Raw genomic sequence first — 15,486 nt, 5'->3', positions numbered from 1 at the left:
GAGGGGCAGAGACATACCCACACAGAATCCGAACCAGGTTCCAGGCTCTGAGCTGTCAACACGGAGCCCAACGTGGTGCTTGAACTCACGGAGTGTGGAGATCATGATCTGAGCTGAAGGTGGATGCTCAACCGACTGAGCCACCTAGGCGCCCCTTAAATGAGTTTTAGAAGTTGAGTATGGATTACCAGGGGACAAAAAAATCCTTCGGGCAATCCCCATACACACTAAGTGGAATAATCGATAATGCCAGTGATTCATGCCAAATGCTAATCAAAGGTTTTTACTTCACAGGGGATCACACAAATGATCATTACTGGTCTTTATTTTAAGCAATCACAGTTATTATTACTCCTTTACGGTTCAAAACTGATAGCTTACAGCCACGGGAAGCGATACATCAAATACTCTTAAGTACTTTTCTCTAAGCCTGCTAGAGCAAGCAAGCTTCGAAAATGAAGCAAAAATTACCACGACTCATAATTTCATGGTTGTTAATTATTCATTTCCCTCTTTTACATCCCTAAACACAAGGAAGCGCTACCTTTTACGCGCAGGCTCGTTTGTAAAGGTTAACTAGCTGCCACAGAGACTATGCAAGCCTCTCCCATCTGTAGAAAGCATGGGCGCGTTAGTGGACGCGGGAGAGAGTGTCTAAGTGCCCTCGGCCCGTAGGAACCTGCAGTCTTGGCTGGAGAACAGATCACCGTACTTCCGTTCCTGCTAGGCTCTCGATTTCCTTCCTCCTAGGCTCTCGATTTCCCTCCTGCCCATACTGCTAGGAGGCCCGGTGCTAACCTCTGCTTGCTGCTCTCAGACGACCTTTCTTGGCTACCAGGTCATTGCCGTTAGCTGAGGGCAGTATTTCAGTAGGTCTTGAGAAATACTCGGATTTATATACTGGCATTTTCTCATTCTTTTTGCAAAGTTTCCCCTACCTTTGCGGGTGTTTGCTCCTTTGTTTGTTCAACAGGCATCAATGAGCCGTTTGGTTCTCATCACAGATTTATTTCACTTATAGCAGGGACTGTTTGGGCCTCAATTATCACGTTTTTCTGAGGTCCTATCACATAGTAGGTGCCCAATAAATATTTGCTTAATCAAATCGATTGCATTTCAAGCATATGCCCTTTCTGTATTCCGAAGATCGATGTCTGGTTCTTAAGATTGTTCATGTATGATTCTGTTGAGTGTTGCATGTCATATGTATTTTTATAATAAAAGATGTTTCCAATTTATAAATATTTGGTCCAGAAGGACCTCTGTACTCAGTCATTTGAAACTTTGGCTTACTTTTAATTTGGAGGAAAAAAAAATCAGTTTTACGTTGCTTTGGGTTCTCCTGTATATCATTACAGTTTTGTTTTTTTCTTTTTTTCTTCACGGTATGCAAAGCATAAATGAAAATAATAGCTGGGGGGCCGCGAGGAGCAGTGAGCAAGTAATATTTTTGGGTCACACGTAATTAAGCAAAACAAGCCAACACTACAACTAAATATGAAACAAGGTAGTTTTGTAGCTTATTGTGGTTTGTAAGCTGCTGTTTTTTAATGGAAGATTTCTGTAAAGATTTGTGGGAATCCTGAAAGAACATTGTTTCTGTCTGTGCTTTGTGCTGCACTAGATTTTTTGTTTTAAGCTTATTTATTAATTTTGAAAGAGAGAGAATCGGGAGGGACGGAGAGAGAAAATCAGAGAAGCAAGCTCAGTGACATCTGTGCAGAGCCCGATGTGCTGCAACTCACGAACCGTGAGATCATGACCTGAGTGAAACCAAGAGTCGGACGCTTAACTGACGCAGCCACCCAGGTGGCCCCCTTCACTGCAGCGGATTTTTACAAAGTTTCTTCTTCTTTTTTTTTTTTTTCTTTTTTTTCCCTTTGGACTTTTAGGCGCCTTTCCTACCCCCTGGCTTTTGTTTGGACCCAGCGTCCTGTGCTGGAGCGTTTCCCACAAAGGTCCATCCCCACAGTGCACAGCAGGATAAGAGCACATGTGTGAATGGGGTTAGTGGGCAGAGGCCCGAACTCACTTTATACCACCTTGTGTCCTGTCGCAGTCCCTCGTGAACGCCTCCTCACCCTCGTACAGGGTCCTTGCTGCTGTGCAGACGGTGGGGTGTTTCCCTCCAAAGGGCCGCGACTAACGCAGGGCTGAGAGGAGTTCCTGTGTGAAGAGGTGCTCTAGGGAGCAAGGTGAACAGCGCTAGGCAGTGCGTGTGGCCCCAGCGCCTGCCCGGGAACGTGGTACAGGTTTGCTTGTGGATTGCCGGGTATCCAGGACGACATGTGAGGGCAGGCTGTCGGCAGCCACGTAGGGCCCATGGTCCCCGATTTTTGACTGGCTCGGTGACTGTTTCCTTTAATGGGACTTGAATGTCTGGGGCCAGCCGGCACGGCTCCCACCCCTTCGCAGCTCACCAGGTGGCTTTCCATGTGGGCATCTCGTGGCCTTAGGGTGGAGATACCTGCCCCCTCGCGGTTGGTTGCCCGTTCTTCCTTCTCCATCGTGGGTGACGGTCCAGGAGCAGACGACAGCAGCCTGGGGGATACTGAGCAAGAACGAAATAGCAGGCAGCTAACTGCCACCTTACGCATAGGACAGCAGGGTGCCGACACTGCCCGGGACGAATGTGAGGCAGAGCCCCGGCCCTCAGCGTCCCCGGCAGCTTTCCTGGGAGCCAGAGCACGCCCTCTGTGGAAGTCACTGGTCCCCGCCACTCCGTCCTCACTGACTGCCAGCTTTCAGCACAGGACCAACCCCAAAGGCCAGATGTGCCCCCCAGACCCATCACGGAGCCTGCCTTGCTTCTGCATAGACCCCCTGCTCTGCCTCCTCCCCCCTGCAGCTTCCCTGTGCCCAGCTGTGAGTGAGCCGCCCCTGCTCGTTCTCATCCAAGGGTCTTCACTGGCTTCCACCCTTCCCTTTGTCATTCAGGACTTTGAAACTGCAGGAGTGCCTCTTCCTTCCCTCGCCAAGTCCGTGAGAGTGCTGTTTTCACACTTTCTTGGTCGCCCTCCAGGTGACAGTGCCTTCCTACTACGCCTAGGGCGACCGCTGCCCTCAGCAGATGCTGGCCCGTGCGCAAGACACGGCCTGCGTGGGCCACGGCTCTCCACGGCGGCTGGTCTGGCCAGTGGATTGACTGAGACCAAGCTGGGCCAGCAGGAGCGTGCCCGGAGCCCATTGGAGCCCCATGACAGCAGGGTGGGCAGGACGTGGGCCCGGTGCCCTGTGCCAGCAGCATAAAGAATTTCCCTTAGCACCTGCTGCCTGCACTGGCCTCACGGCACAGCTTTTGCCTTTAGGGTTCTAGGAATGATTAAGCAAGCTCGGCTGCCTTAAGAAGTCAAGAAAAGCCCAAGGCAAGCGACATACCACATCCAGGGCTCTCAGATAACTCAGCTCCTGTCCCCTGTGAATCACTGTGCTTCCAGGCCATGACGTTGAGAGCTCAGGGTTTCAGATAGCTGTGCCACTGACCCAGTAGTCCACTTGTGGAAAAGGACTCCTCTTATGCAGCGATGACCTTCATGGAACCAGGTCCCACCCTAGGGCATGCGTGTGCGAGATGCGAGCATCAGAGTAGCTGTTCCCCAAACAGGGCCACCAGCAACAACTGTGGCTTCATGTTTGCTGGTCCCAGTGCTAGACATTGTTTTCTTGGTTGCCAGTTAAGAGAAAAATGAGCCACTTAACTCCTTCTTTCAGTAGAGTATCTTCCACTAAGCTGCCCATATTTTTATTCTTCAAAAGAAACAGTAGCTTGTTAGATGTCCTTTCAAAGGAGGTGCGCCCTTGCCCTGTGAAACCGTGCTGTGCACGGTCCCCTGGCCGTCTCCTCTCCCCTCTGCTGGTGCCCGGTTAACTCCGATTAACCGACAACTCTAATTAATTGGACTCATTTGCTGCTGTTGACTTCGGAAAGAATGGGGCATATTCATTTGCTTCTTATTTAAAAACTCCTGCTTTCGCTAAAAACATATTAGCATAGACATCACCTGTTGTCAGAAGAATAGGAAAAGAAAGGAAGGTTTAAGTAGTAATAGTATACTGTAGAGAGGAAATGTAAACGTTAGGATTAAGGTCATAGCTGATTTTTTCCCCCTAATTTCTACTAATAAGTCTATATATGTCATTATTGAAGTGAAGCTTTTCTTAAAGGTATTCCATTAAAAAAAATTTTTTTTAATGTTTATTTTTGAGAGAGAAAGAGAGACAAAGTGTGAGCACGGGAGGGGCAGAGAGAGCAAAGCAGGCTCCAGCCTCTGAGCCTTCCACGGGGCTCGAACTCAAGAATCGTGAGATCATGATCTGAGCTAAAAGTCGGATGCTTGACCGACTGAGCCAACCAGTCGCCTCAAAGGTGAGCCGTTTTTAAAATCAGTGGCTTTGTAAAGCACAGGGCTTCAGTAAAAACAGTACGTCAGCTCTGGGGGTTTCCACTCTAGCACAGTCGCAACTTCCCCGGGGGTGCCTTCTAAAACTCACCCTGCAGGGCCCACCCCCAATTTCTGACTCTCCAGAATATCTGGTCATCAACTACAGATCACCTCCAACATGCTATGCAAACAGCTTAGAAAAACAGACACGTCCACTTACACCAAATGGCATCGTACGCTGACTATTTGTCATTAAAGCTGTGTCACCGTTAAAATGCGTACCGTCCTCTGCATTCAGAAACACTGCTGCAGTTCTCAGTCCTCCCGTCTTCTGGGTCGGGACAGTTTCGTCTTCAGTGAGGCTGGGCTCTCCCATCTGAAAAGGTATTCATATCTTCAGGACACCCACCTATCTGTCATATCACACAAATCACTGGCTGTTGATCACCCCCTGCCCCCTTTTTGTGATTGGAAATCATCAAAGTATGACTATTCTGGAGACACATGAAGTCTGGAAAAAGCATTACGTGGCTTTGTTGTCGTGTTCAGGGTATGCAAGGTATGACTGCCTGGCAAGCAGTAATCGATGTGGGTCAGAATCCCTTTTCCGAAACTCGTGGAGCCAGTCGTATCTCGGTTTTTAAGTTACCGGTGTTAAAAAGCATTACAATCACATGTTCCGTGAGATACACGCTCTCAGTACGGCGGTGTGTGGGGCAGGACCCGTGAGCAAACCCACAGGTGTTTCTATAGAGAAGTGTGTGAATATTCGCACTGTGATAAATAACAAACAGTCCCCCCACCCCTCGTGCCAGTCCAGGTCAGGTTTTGCTGCTAAAGGCCGACTTTTCATTGCAGAAGCGTATGGATGAAGCGATTGTAAGTGAGGGCTCACGTTTGTGTACCCAGCCCGGCAGGTACTTAACGAGTGTATGAAGCTGGCTCCATATGCCTGGAGGAAGGTGTCACCCTCTTGTGAGTGCACTGCAGATACTTAGTGGTTTGGTGTTTTGTTATTATGTAAAATATTTTGCAGGAGGCAGTGTGGCTTCTCAGATTAAAGGGGTCTTTGCCGTGCAGAGAAAGCAGCTCTTGTGGTCTCGGAACTCAGACACGCAGGTGCCAGGCAGGTGTCCCCCACCCCCACCCCCACCCCAGACGATGATGCTGGAGTTTGCCCAGCCAGCCACTGCACTCACAGCTCAGCATGGACTATTGTACTTGAGTGATGCAACCATCCCCCTTAGCATCCCATTCTACAGGTCGGTAACCCAAGGCCCAGCCGAGGGCTGAGCACCTGTTTGAAGATTTCAGTGACTTGTGAAGTGCAGGGCGGGGTCTGAAACCCAGGGACCTCCCACAGCGGGAGTCTTGTCACACCCAGCCCCGCAGGCCAGCCCTGGCAGTGTGCCACCGCTCCCTGGGGAAGACACTACAAGTCTGGAAGGCTAAGAAACCCGTCCCAGGACTGGCAGCTAGCATGTGGCCGGGCTGGGACTTTACTGCTCAACTTTGAGATTGCTGATGTCCGCAATTTCTCCCAATACAATTCCAGCTCTGGGCTGGAAAGGACAAGGGGGATGGGCGGAGAAATCAGGGCTCAGCATGCTCGTCCCTGACACATGGGTTAAGGTGTTTTGCTATGAAGCAGTGCAAGTTCTTCTAAAACTGGAATTAGGTGCTCGTTTGCAGGCTGGGATGCAGTTCCCTGCGTCGGAGACGTGGAGAGACACCCTTACCGCTTACCACTTTATGGGGTAAAATGCAAAGCGTCACCGTCCTCTGGGAGCCAGGGATCGAGTCGGCAAACATGTAAATACATTCTCAGGGATGAAAAGATGACAGTGACCACGTTACCAGCGCAGAACCTTGGTGTCAGAGACCCCCGTGCAGGCCAGCAGGGTCTCCACGCCAGCCTTGCTGCACGTGAGGTGTAGACACGCCTTCAGCCGCAGCTCTGTGAATTCAGGCTTGAATGTGTCCCCGGGAGGGCGGCCCGCTGTCCACGAGGACACCCGCCTTCTGGCCACCGCGCCCCGGTTTGCCGGGTTCCGGTCTCCGGTCTGAAGCCCACCTGTTACCGCTCAGCTGATGGCCTCACCTGCAGCCAGTGCCCGGCGGTGGTGCCCGGGCTCTGGGCTCTGTCTTGCGCAGACAGGGCGGTTTGTGCTTTGCAAAGCACGCTTTTCCGACACTCCTCAGTTGGGCAGCAACTTCTGCGGCTGTAACGCGTTACGGTGCTGTTCTCCCGAAAAATAACAGACGCGCGAGTTGAACGCGTTGGCCCGGGCTCGCTTGTGCACAGCAGAGCTCACGCACCTGACACTTGCCCTGCTGCTTTTTAAAATGCTCCTTTTAGGGATTTCTTTCCCCTTTCAGAACACTGTCCCTTTGCTTGGAAGCATGGTGTCCTGAGCCTGCGAAGGCATGCTCGGATGTGAGGACTCTAATGACTTGTTTAGAGCCTCGCTTATTCACCCGGACTTTGGGATGATTTTGTCCAAACTGTGAACAAGAGTGGTCTGCACAGCCCCCTACAGATAGGGAATCCCGCAGCTCGGCGTCTTGTGAGTTAAAAGCTCTGACACGCGGCTTTAAGTGCACACTGCTGAAAGCGTTTTCGGAGGCCACCGTGTCGTTTCTGGCTTGGGGATTATTATTTCCTCCGCGCTCTCCTCTTGATCGTCATCCACTTGCTTTACCCAGACGCCCCGAGCAGGACCCGCATCTTTCTGCCCGGCTTCTGCCCCTTCTTCTCTCCTGCGCAGCCTCGCGTTTGAACACGGCTGTGCGCGTGTAAGTGTGCGTGAACACGCGTGCAAACGTACATATGTCTAGATGTGTGTACGGCTGGGCGCGCGTACGTGTGTGTGAAGACGTACGCGAACGTACGTACATCTCGCGTGTACTGTGGGCCGTGCGTACGTGTGCGTAAATGCGCGCGAACGTCCGTCCGTCTAGACGTGTGTATGGCTGTGCGCACGTACGTATACGTGAACTTGTGTGTGAACGTATCTACGTCTCGACGTGTGTATGGCTGGGCGTGCGTACGTGTGTGTGAACACGCGTGCGAACGTACGTAAGTCTAGATGTGTGTACGGCTGTGCATGTATGTGAGCACGTGTGCGAACGTATGTAGTCTAAACGTGTGCACGGCTGGGTGCTTGTACGTGAACACGCGCACGAACGTACGTACGTCTAGACGTGTGAACGTATGTACGTCTAGACGTGTGTACAGCTGGACGCACGTACTTGAACACGCGCGCGGAGGTACGTACGTGAAGACGTGTGTACGGCTGGGCGCGTGTACGTGCACACGCGTGTGAACATACCTAGGTCTAGATGTGTGTATTGAGTCCTGCGTTCCAGCACGGCCACGCACAGACCTCTCCCTCTCCCCATTTTCCTCACCGTCGCGGGTGCTAGGTTTGCAGATGCTGGCTCCCAAGCAGAAGACGACGTGCTGTGTAGGCCTCCTCGCAAACTCTGCTTTCCTCTGGGCACCTGGGCTCAGCGTCTCCAAAACGCACGCAGCCGCCTGTGGCGTCCCTGCTCCTCCGGTGCTTGCCTTGGCCAGACGTTCACGAGATCGCGGGGGCCACCGTGCACCGGAAATGCTGTGTTCCGGCAGGCCGCGGAGGCGTTAGCTGGCCTTTCAGCGACCTGACCTTTCTACCCGGGTCCACACTGGACACAGGGATGACGCTCCAGCATTAAGGAGCCCTCCCTGAGATGCAGATAGTGTTGGCCTTTTTTTTAAGTGTTTGTGTGTTTTTGAGAGAGAGAGACAGAGCTGGAGTGGGGGAAGGGCAGCGAGAGAGAGTGAGACACAGAATCCAAAGCAGGTTCCAGACCCCGAGTTGTCCGCACAGAGCCTGATGCAGGGCTCGAACTCATGAACCACGAGATCATGACCTGGGCTGAAGCCTGACACTCAACCGACTGAGCCCCCCGGGCGTCCCTAGTATCACTACTATTAACGCTATGCAATTATTCAACATGTAAGGACATAAGCGTAGATAAGTATAAATGGAGCAAGTACCATTTATCATGCTGTGTCTAATTTACAATATGGTACCTGTTAGCGGTAACGCTATAATTATTACCAGTCATACAATTCAACGCTTGTTAACCTCAAGAGGCCCCGGGATGCTAACTCAGTTGTCTGAGGCTTCACTGGTAAAAACTCCCCACCCAGGATCCAATTCCTGGAGTGGCCTTTCACCATGACATGATACAGCCTTGTGAAATAATGGGAAATATGTGTACTGCTGTCTGCTCCCAGGTACAGGCAGTGGGTTTCTAAAGCCCCGGAAATGTCCTAACTAATAAGATCACTAGACGTATCTTTGTTCTTTAAATTTTTTAAAATGTTTATTTATTTTGGAGTGACAGAGCACGAGCAGGGGAGGGGCAGAGAGAGGAGACAGAATCGGAAGCAGGCTCCAGGCTCCGAGCTGTCGGCACAGAGCCCGACGTGGGGCTTAAACTGCATGAACCGTGAGATCATGACCTGAGCCGAAGTCGGACGCCCAACCGACTGAGCCACCCAGGTGCCCCTGGAGCATCTTTGTTTCTAGTGTTTGGTCTCTGAGTGTGCTTCCTCACATACCTCCTACGTTCCTTGTTGTTCCCTGGGTGACAGGAGCATCTTCTGCTCTATGGAGACAATCCTGGGTGGGCTCCTGCATGGGAGGCTGGTCAGCAGAAAGTCCAAGCCACGCTGACAACCTCGGAGCTTTGATTGCATCTCCATTGTGTAGTCAGGGGACCAGGGCTGGCAGAGGAGTTGATTCGTCATGCGTCCCTCATGAAGGCTTCACCGCAATCCCGAGTACGCATGTCCTGAGAGGTTCTCGACTGTTGAGCACGTCAAGGGGCCAGGAGAATGGCACACTGGAGGACGGGGGGAGCTCCACGCCCTTCCCTGCACACCTGGCCCTACACATCTGTTCCTTGTGGATGTTCCTATGTGTCCTTTGTCATATCCTTTTACAATACGCCGGGGAGCAGTAAGTAAACTGTTTTCCTGAGCTCTGGGAGCAAATCAGTGGAACCCAAGAGGGGGTCATGGGACCAGGTGACCACAGAGACTTGGGATTGGTGTTGAGGTCGGGGTTGGGGACAGGCTTGTGGGACTGAGCCCCTTCTCTTTTAAATACAACCAGGACACAATGTGCTGTTAGTTTCAGGGAATACACAATGTCCTGTTAGTTTCGGTTGAATGCGCAACGTCTGTCCTGTTAGTTTCAGGTGTACATCATAGTGATTCTATATTTTTATCCGTTACAAAATGATCCCCACGATAGGTGCTGTTTCCATCTATCACCATGCAGTTATTACACGATGTTTGACTGTATTCCCCATGTGGGACCACTTGTCTATCTCATAACTGAACTTTCTACCTCTGAACCCTCTTCATCTGTTTCGCTCCACCCACCTCCCCTCTGGTGACCACCAGTTCTCTGTATTTAAGTTTTTGTAAATATTTATTTATTTGGAGAGAGAGAGAGACAGAGAGCAGGGCACAGTCAGGCAGAGACAGAGAGAGAGAATCCCAAGCAGGCTCTGCGCTGTGGGCACAGTGCCTGACACAGGGCTCGATCCCACGAACTGTGAGATCATGACCTGAGCTGAAATCAGCAGGCAGACCCTTAACTGACTGACCCATCCAGGCGCCCCTCTGTTCTCTGTATTTAAGAGTCTGTTTCCTTTGTTTTCTCTTCTCTTTCCGAAATTCCACCTATAAAGGAAATTCTATAGTATCTGTCTTTGTCTGACTTTGCATAACACCCTGTACTCTGTCCATGTTTTCGCAAATGGCAAGATTTCTTCTTTTTTTTTGGGTTAATTTTTTAGTGTTTATTTTTGAGAGAGAGAGAGAGACAAGAGTGTGAGCAAGGCAGGGGCAGAGAGAGAGAGAGAAACAGAATCTGAAACAGGCTCCAGGCTCTGAGCTGTCAGCACAGAGCCCGACACGGGGCTTGAACCCACGAACAGTGAGATCATGATCTGAGCTGAAGTCGGCTGCTTCACCGACTGAGCCACCCAGGCACCCCTCTTCTTGGTTTTCTTCTCCTTCTTCTTCTCTTTCTCCCCCTCCCCCTCCTCCTCCTCCTCCTCTTCCTCCTCCTCCTCCTCCTCCTCCTCCTCCTCCTCCTCCTCCTCCTTTTTGATGGCCAGGAAGTATTTTGTTATGTATGCCACATCTCTACCCATTCAGGTACAGATGGGCACTTAGGCTGCTTCTGTATCTTGGCTGTTGTAAATAATGCTGCAGTCAACATAAGGGTACAGATGTTGTTTTGAACTAACGTTTTTATTTTTTCAGGTTAATACTCATAAGTAGGATTGCTGGACTGTGTAGACATCCTGTTCTTTTTTAAGAACCTCCATACTGTTTTCCACAGTGGCTGCACCAGTTTGCATTCCCACCAATGGTGCACGAGGGTTCTGTTTTCTCCACATCTTCACCAATACTTGTTAACATTTTTGGTGACAGCCAGTCTGACTGGTGTGAGCTGCTGTGTCCTTGCACTTTGGGACTGCCCGTTACCTGTGGGACCTGCCTCTGTATACGCTGTCCGAATTGAGTTGAACTGTGGGATCCCGGCTCGTGTCACGGACTTGTGTGCTGTGGGAAAGACCCCCTCCACACTCACGCACACAGCAGGCGTCAGAAGCGCTGAGACGTGCAGTGTGAGAACGGAGGGGAAACATGGGCCTGTACAGGCTATTCCGTTCTCATGCGGGAGCTTCTCAGTGGCCCCCATGGCCAGGCACCCCTGCAGTGAGGACAGACCCAGGGACAGTGGACGTGTCCCCCCCCCTGCAGAGGGCCGTTCACACAACCGTCATGTTCTGCCCTCGAGAGGCAGCTTCAGTCCCAGGGACGGTGTCACGTGATAGCACACAGATGTCACCACCCCATGTGCACATTTCGGCTCAAATACACACACGTTTATGTCAGAGACCATTTAACCACAACGAGGGCTTACTTCCGTTCCCGTGTTGTCACTTTCCAGATCACGGCTGCAAAGACGCTCCAGCAAACAGACAGCAGGCAGCCAGGCCGTTGCTCCCGCGGCATGACCTGTGCGGTTTTCAGCACTTCCCGTATCACGCCACACCAGTGACCTACGCTGCACCCCAGGTGGTTATCTGATAGAGTCCGTGTTCACGCAGCACGCACCCTAAGCATTGCCGTGTCTTTGTTCCTGCAGATACCGAACGGCTGTATTCGGTGGTGTTCCAAGAAATATGTGATCGCTACGGAAAGAAATACAGTTGGGACGTCAAGTCCCTTGTTATGGGAAAGAAGGCATCAGAGGCGGCACAGATCATAATAGATGTCCTGCAGCTCCCGATGACCAAAGAGGAGCTGCTGGAGGAAAGCCAGACGAAGTTGAAAGAGGTGTTCTCCACGGCCGCCCTGATGCCAGGTACTGCCCCCTCCCAGCTACGGGGTTACATGTGTGCGCGTTCACAGTGTCATAAGTCACAGATGGTGGCCAGTGCAGGCCTTGGGTAGTGACGACTTCTGTCCCCAGACCTTTTCAGAAATAGCTCTTCTTGTTTGAGGCTCACAGGTCATCCGGAGAGAGTTTGCTCAATCACGTGCTACGATTCCATTTTGTGTTTTTAGGGGCTTTTAAAAATAACATACATTCCCTTCTTGAGGTTCAAAAATGTTTGAACAGGATTTGTTTCTTTTTTTTTTTTTTTTAATATTTATTTATTTTTGAGGGAGAGAGACAGCATGGAAGCAGGGGAAGCTCAGGGAGACACAGGATCCAAAGCAGGCTCCAGGCTCTGAGCTGTCAGCACAGAGCCCGACGCGGGGCTCGAACTCACCGACTGCGAGATCATGACCTGAGCTGAAGTCAGACGCTCAACCCACTGAGCCACCCAGGCACCCCTGTACCTTTTTTTTTTTAAATAATTTTTTTAATGCTTATTTATTTTTGAGAGAGAGAGAGAGACAGAGTGTGAGCGGGGGAGGGGTATAGAGAGGGAGACACAGAGTCCGAAGCAGGCTCCAGGCTCTGAGCTGTCAGCACAGAGCCCGACGTGGGGCTCAAACCCACAAACCGTGAGATCATGACCTGAGCCAAAGTCAGATACCTAACTGACTGAGACACCCAGGCTCCCGTATTTCAATATTATCTAAGATTATATTCAAGACAGGATTGCTTCAGAGTTTAGTAGGTAGCCTTGCCTTTTCGTGTTCAAAACCAGGTACAGGATTATTTCAGTGAATATTTAAACTTTAGCAAATTAATGCTAAACCAGCTAAATCTCGCCCAAGAAGCTTAAGTGTTTTTTTTAAGTTAAAGGCATAATTCATTTTCAACATGTCTGTTTCTATGCCCTTCACCCCTTTCTTTACTTGTTTTCCTTTGAAAGCAAAGATAACTTTTCTCCCTTGGGGCTTGTTAGCTAAGGATCGATCAAAACTGAATTGCCTGCTGTTTCTTGCTCAAAGTGAGAAGGTCAAGAATGTTCTAGATTACAGGGCTGAAAGATGCTTAAAAATGGAGTGCTCTTTTAAGAGTCTTCCAGAAAGAAAGGTGAACACTCCATCTTTGGAAGACCTGATATGAGGGCAGAAAAAAAAATTGTAGTTACTGCAGTAATTTTGGGTTTTCAATTGTATCGATGGAATGCGTGGCTTTTTTTTTTAATATTTATACATAGTAACCACGTGGGCTTTGCTTGGATGACACATATATCTGACCCTCAGGCGTGGGTACAAGCTCTGTCATACGCACCGTCTGTAACTTTGCACAGTGAGTTACCCTGACGAGCCTTAATGATGAAACACATCCAGGCAGTTCATTCGTATTAATCCTGGTAAGAGACACCCAGGATAAAAGTTACATGTCATCCGTCTGTAAGTGTCCAGTCTGGGGGTGTTAAGTAGGTTCACACTGTTGGGCCACGGTCCCCAGGAGCCATGTCTAAAACTTCTTCATCTTGTAGAACAGAATCTGTGTCCCCATGAACCACGAAGTCCCCATTCGGCCCTCCGTCCACCCCTGGAACCATGATCTACGTTCTGTGTGTCTCTGTGCCTTGCGTCTGTGTGTATTCTAGGTACCTCATATAGGAGGACACACACAGGGTTTGTCCTTTCCTGACTGGCTTTTCGAACTTGGCATGACGTCCTCCCCGTTTTTTCAAGTTGGAGCATGTGACAGGATTTCCGCTCCCCCCAGCCCCCCCAGCCTTTTTTGTGTGTGTGTGTGTGTGTTTATCCACGCATCTGGTGACACTCATTTGAGTTGTTTTCTCGCCGTGGCTATTGCAAATAATGCTGCTGTGCACGTTGGGGTACACCTGTCTCTCTGAGACCGTGATTTCGGTTTTGTGGTTCCATAGCCAGAAGTGAGATTGGCAGATTATATGGCAGTTCCGTGGTCAGTCTCCTGAGGAACCGCCAGACTGTTTTCCTGAGTGGCTGTACCATGCTGTCCTCCCTCCGACTGTCCACAACTGTTGCATTTTCACCAACATGTGTTGTTTTCTGTGGGTCTTGCTTGCTGTTCTTCGCAGCTACTCGAAGAAATGAGAGGTATCGACTCACTGTCCTTTTGATTTGCATGTCTCTGAGGATGACGGATGCAGGGCATCAGCTCATAGGCTTTGGCTGCTTTCGTGTCTTCCGTGGAGAAATGTTTGTTTAGTCCTGTGCTCATTTTTAAAACAGGGTTCATGTTGGGTTGTTGTTACGTTGTAGGAGTCCTCTATGTGTTCTGGATAAACCCCTTATCAGATACATGCTTTGCAAATTCTTATGTTTCCTATTTCCTGGGTGGCGCTTTTCCCCATCTTGATTGTGTCCTTTGATGTGCAGAATTAAAAAAAAAATCTCTTTTAATGTTTGTTTATTTTTTTTTCAACATTTTTTATTTATTTTTGGGACAGAGAGAGACAGAGCATGAATGGGGGAGGGGCAGAGAGAGAGGGAGACACAGAATCGGAAACAGGCTCCAGGCTCCGAGCCATCAGCCCAGAGCCCGACGCGGGGCTCGAACTCATGGACCGCAAGATTGTGACCCGGGCTGAAGTCGGACGCTTAACCGACTGCGCCACCCAGGCGCCCCTAACGTTTGTTTATTTTTGAGAGAGAGAGAGAGAGAGAGAGAGAGAGAGAGAGAGAGAAAGAGACAAGGTGCCAGCAGAGGAGCAGCAGAGAGAGAGGGAGGCACAGAATCCGAAGCAGGCTCCAGGCTCCGAGCTGTCAGCACAAAGCCCCACATGGGTCTCGAGCCCACAAACCGCGAAACCAGGACCTGAGCCGAAGTTAGATGCTTAACGGACTGAGCCACCCAGGTGCCCCTGATGTGCAGAATTTTTTAAGATTGATGCAGTTCCATTTTTCCATGTTTGCTCTTACTGCCTGTGCTTTTGGTGTCCTATCCAAGACATCATTACAAAATCCAACTTCATAAACCTTTACCATGTTTTCTTCTGAGAATTTTCTACTTACGTCTTTAATTTTGAGTTGATCTTTGTATGTAGGATAAGGGTGTGACTTCATTCTTTTGCATGTGGATAGCCCGTATTCCCGATTTGGTGGAAATTTGTTGAAGAGACCGCCATTTCCCTAATGAATGCATCTTGTTGAAGATCATCCACTCCTATGTGTGAGGGTTTATTTCTGTACTTTCTGTTCTGTTCCGTTGGTCTGTATGGCGCTACCACATTGCTTCGACGGTTATAACTTTATGTTTTCAAATCAAGAAGTGCAAAACCTCCAACTTTTATTTTTCCTTTTCAGTATTTTTTTTAATTTTAATTTTTTAATTTTTAATTAATTATTTATTTATTTTTAACGTTTATTTATTTTTGAGACAGAAAGAGGCAGAGCATGAACAGGGGAGGGGCAGAGAGAGAGGGAGACACAGAATCCGAAACAGGCTCCAGGCTCCGAGCTGTCAGCACAGAGCCCGAAGCGGGGCTCGAACTCACGGACCGTGAGATCATGACCTGAGCCAAAGTCGGAAGCTTAACTGACCGAGTCACCCAGGCTCCCCTAATTTTAATTTTTTTAAAACAATTTATTGTTGAGAGAGAGAGAGACAGAACATGAGCAGGGTAG

At 49.8% G+C, this 15,486-nt stretch overlaps 1 protein-coding gene across 2 annotated transcripts in view; it reads left to right on the top strand.

Moving 5' to 3' along the window:
- The window catches only part of LOC122477938 (pseudouridine 5'-phosphatase), a 181,901-nt gene that overhangs the window by 25,825 nt on the left and 140,590 nt on the right, over positions 1–15,486 (top strand). For both annotated transcript variants that reach the window (XR_006295795.1, XM_043571469.1), the window contains exon 2: positions 11,606–11,824. Coding sequence is in view for 1 of the 2 variants with exons in the window: in XM_043571469.1 (XP_043427404.1) it covers positions 11,606–11,824 (219 nt within the window). In the remaining variant the exon portion in view is untranslated. The remainder of the gene's footprint in view (positions 1–11,605; positions 11,825–15,486) is intronic.

This window comes from Prionailurus bengalensis, chromosome X (assembly GCF_016509475.1).
Source record: "Prionailurus bengalensis isolate Pbe53 chromosome X, Fcat_Pben_1.1_paternal_pri, whole genome shotgun sequence".
Classification (NCBI taxonomy): Eukaryota; Metazoa; Chordata; class Mammalia; order Carnivora; family Felidae; genus Prionailurus; species Prionailurus bengalensis.
Note: the sequence above shows the minus strand (reverse complement) of the source record. Positions and strands in the feature narration are given on the sequence as shown.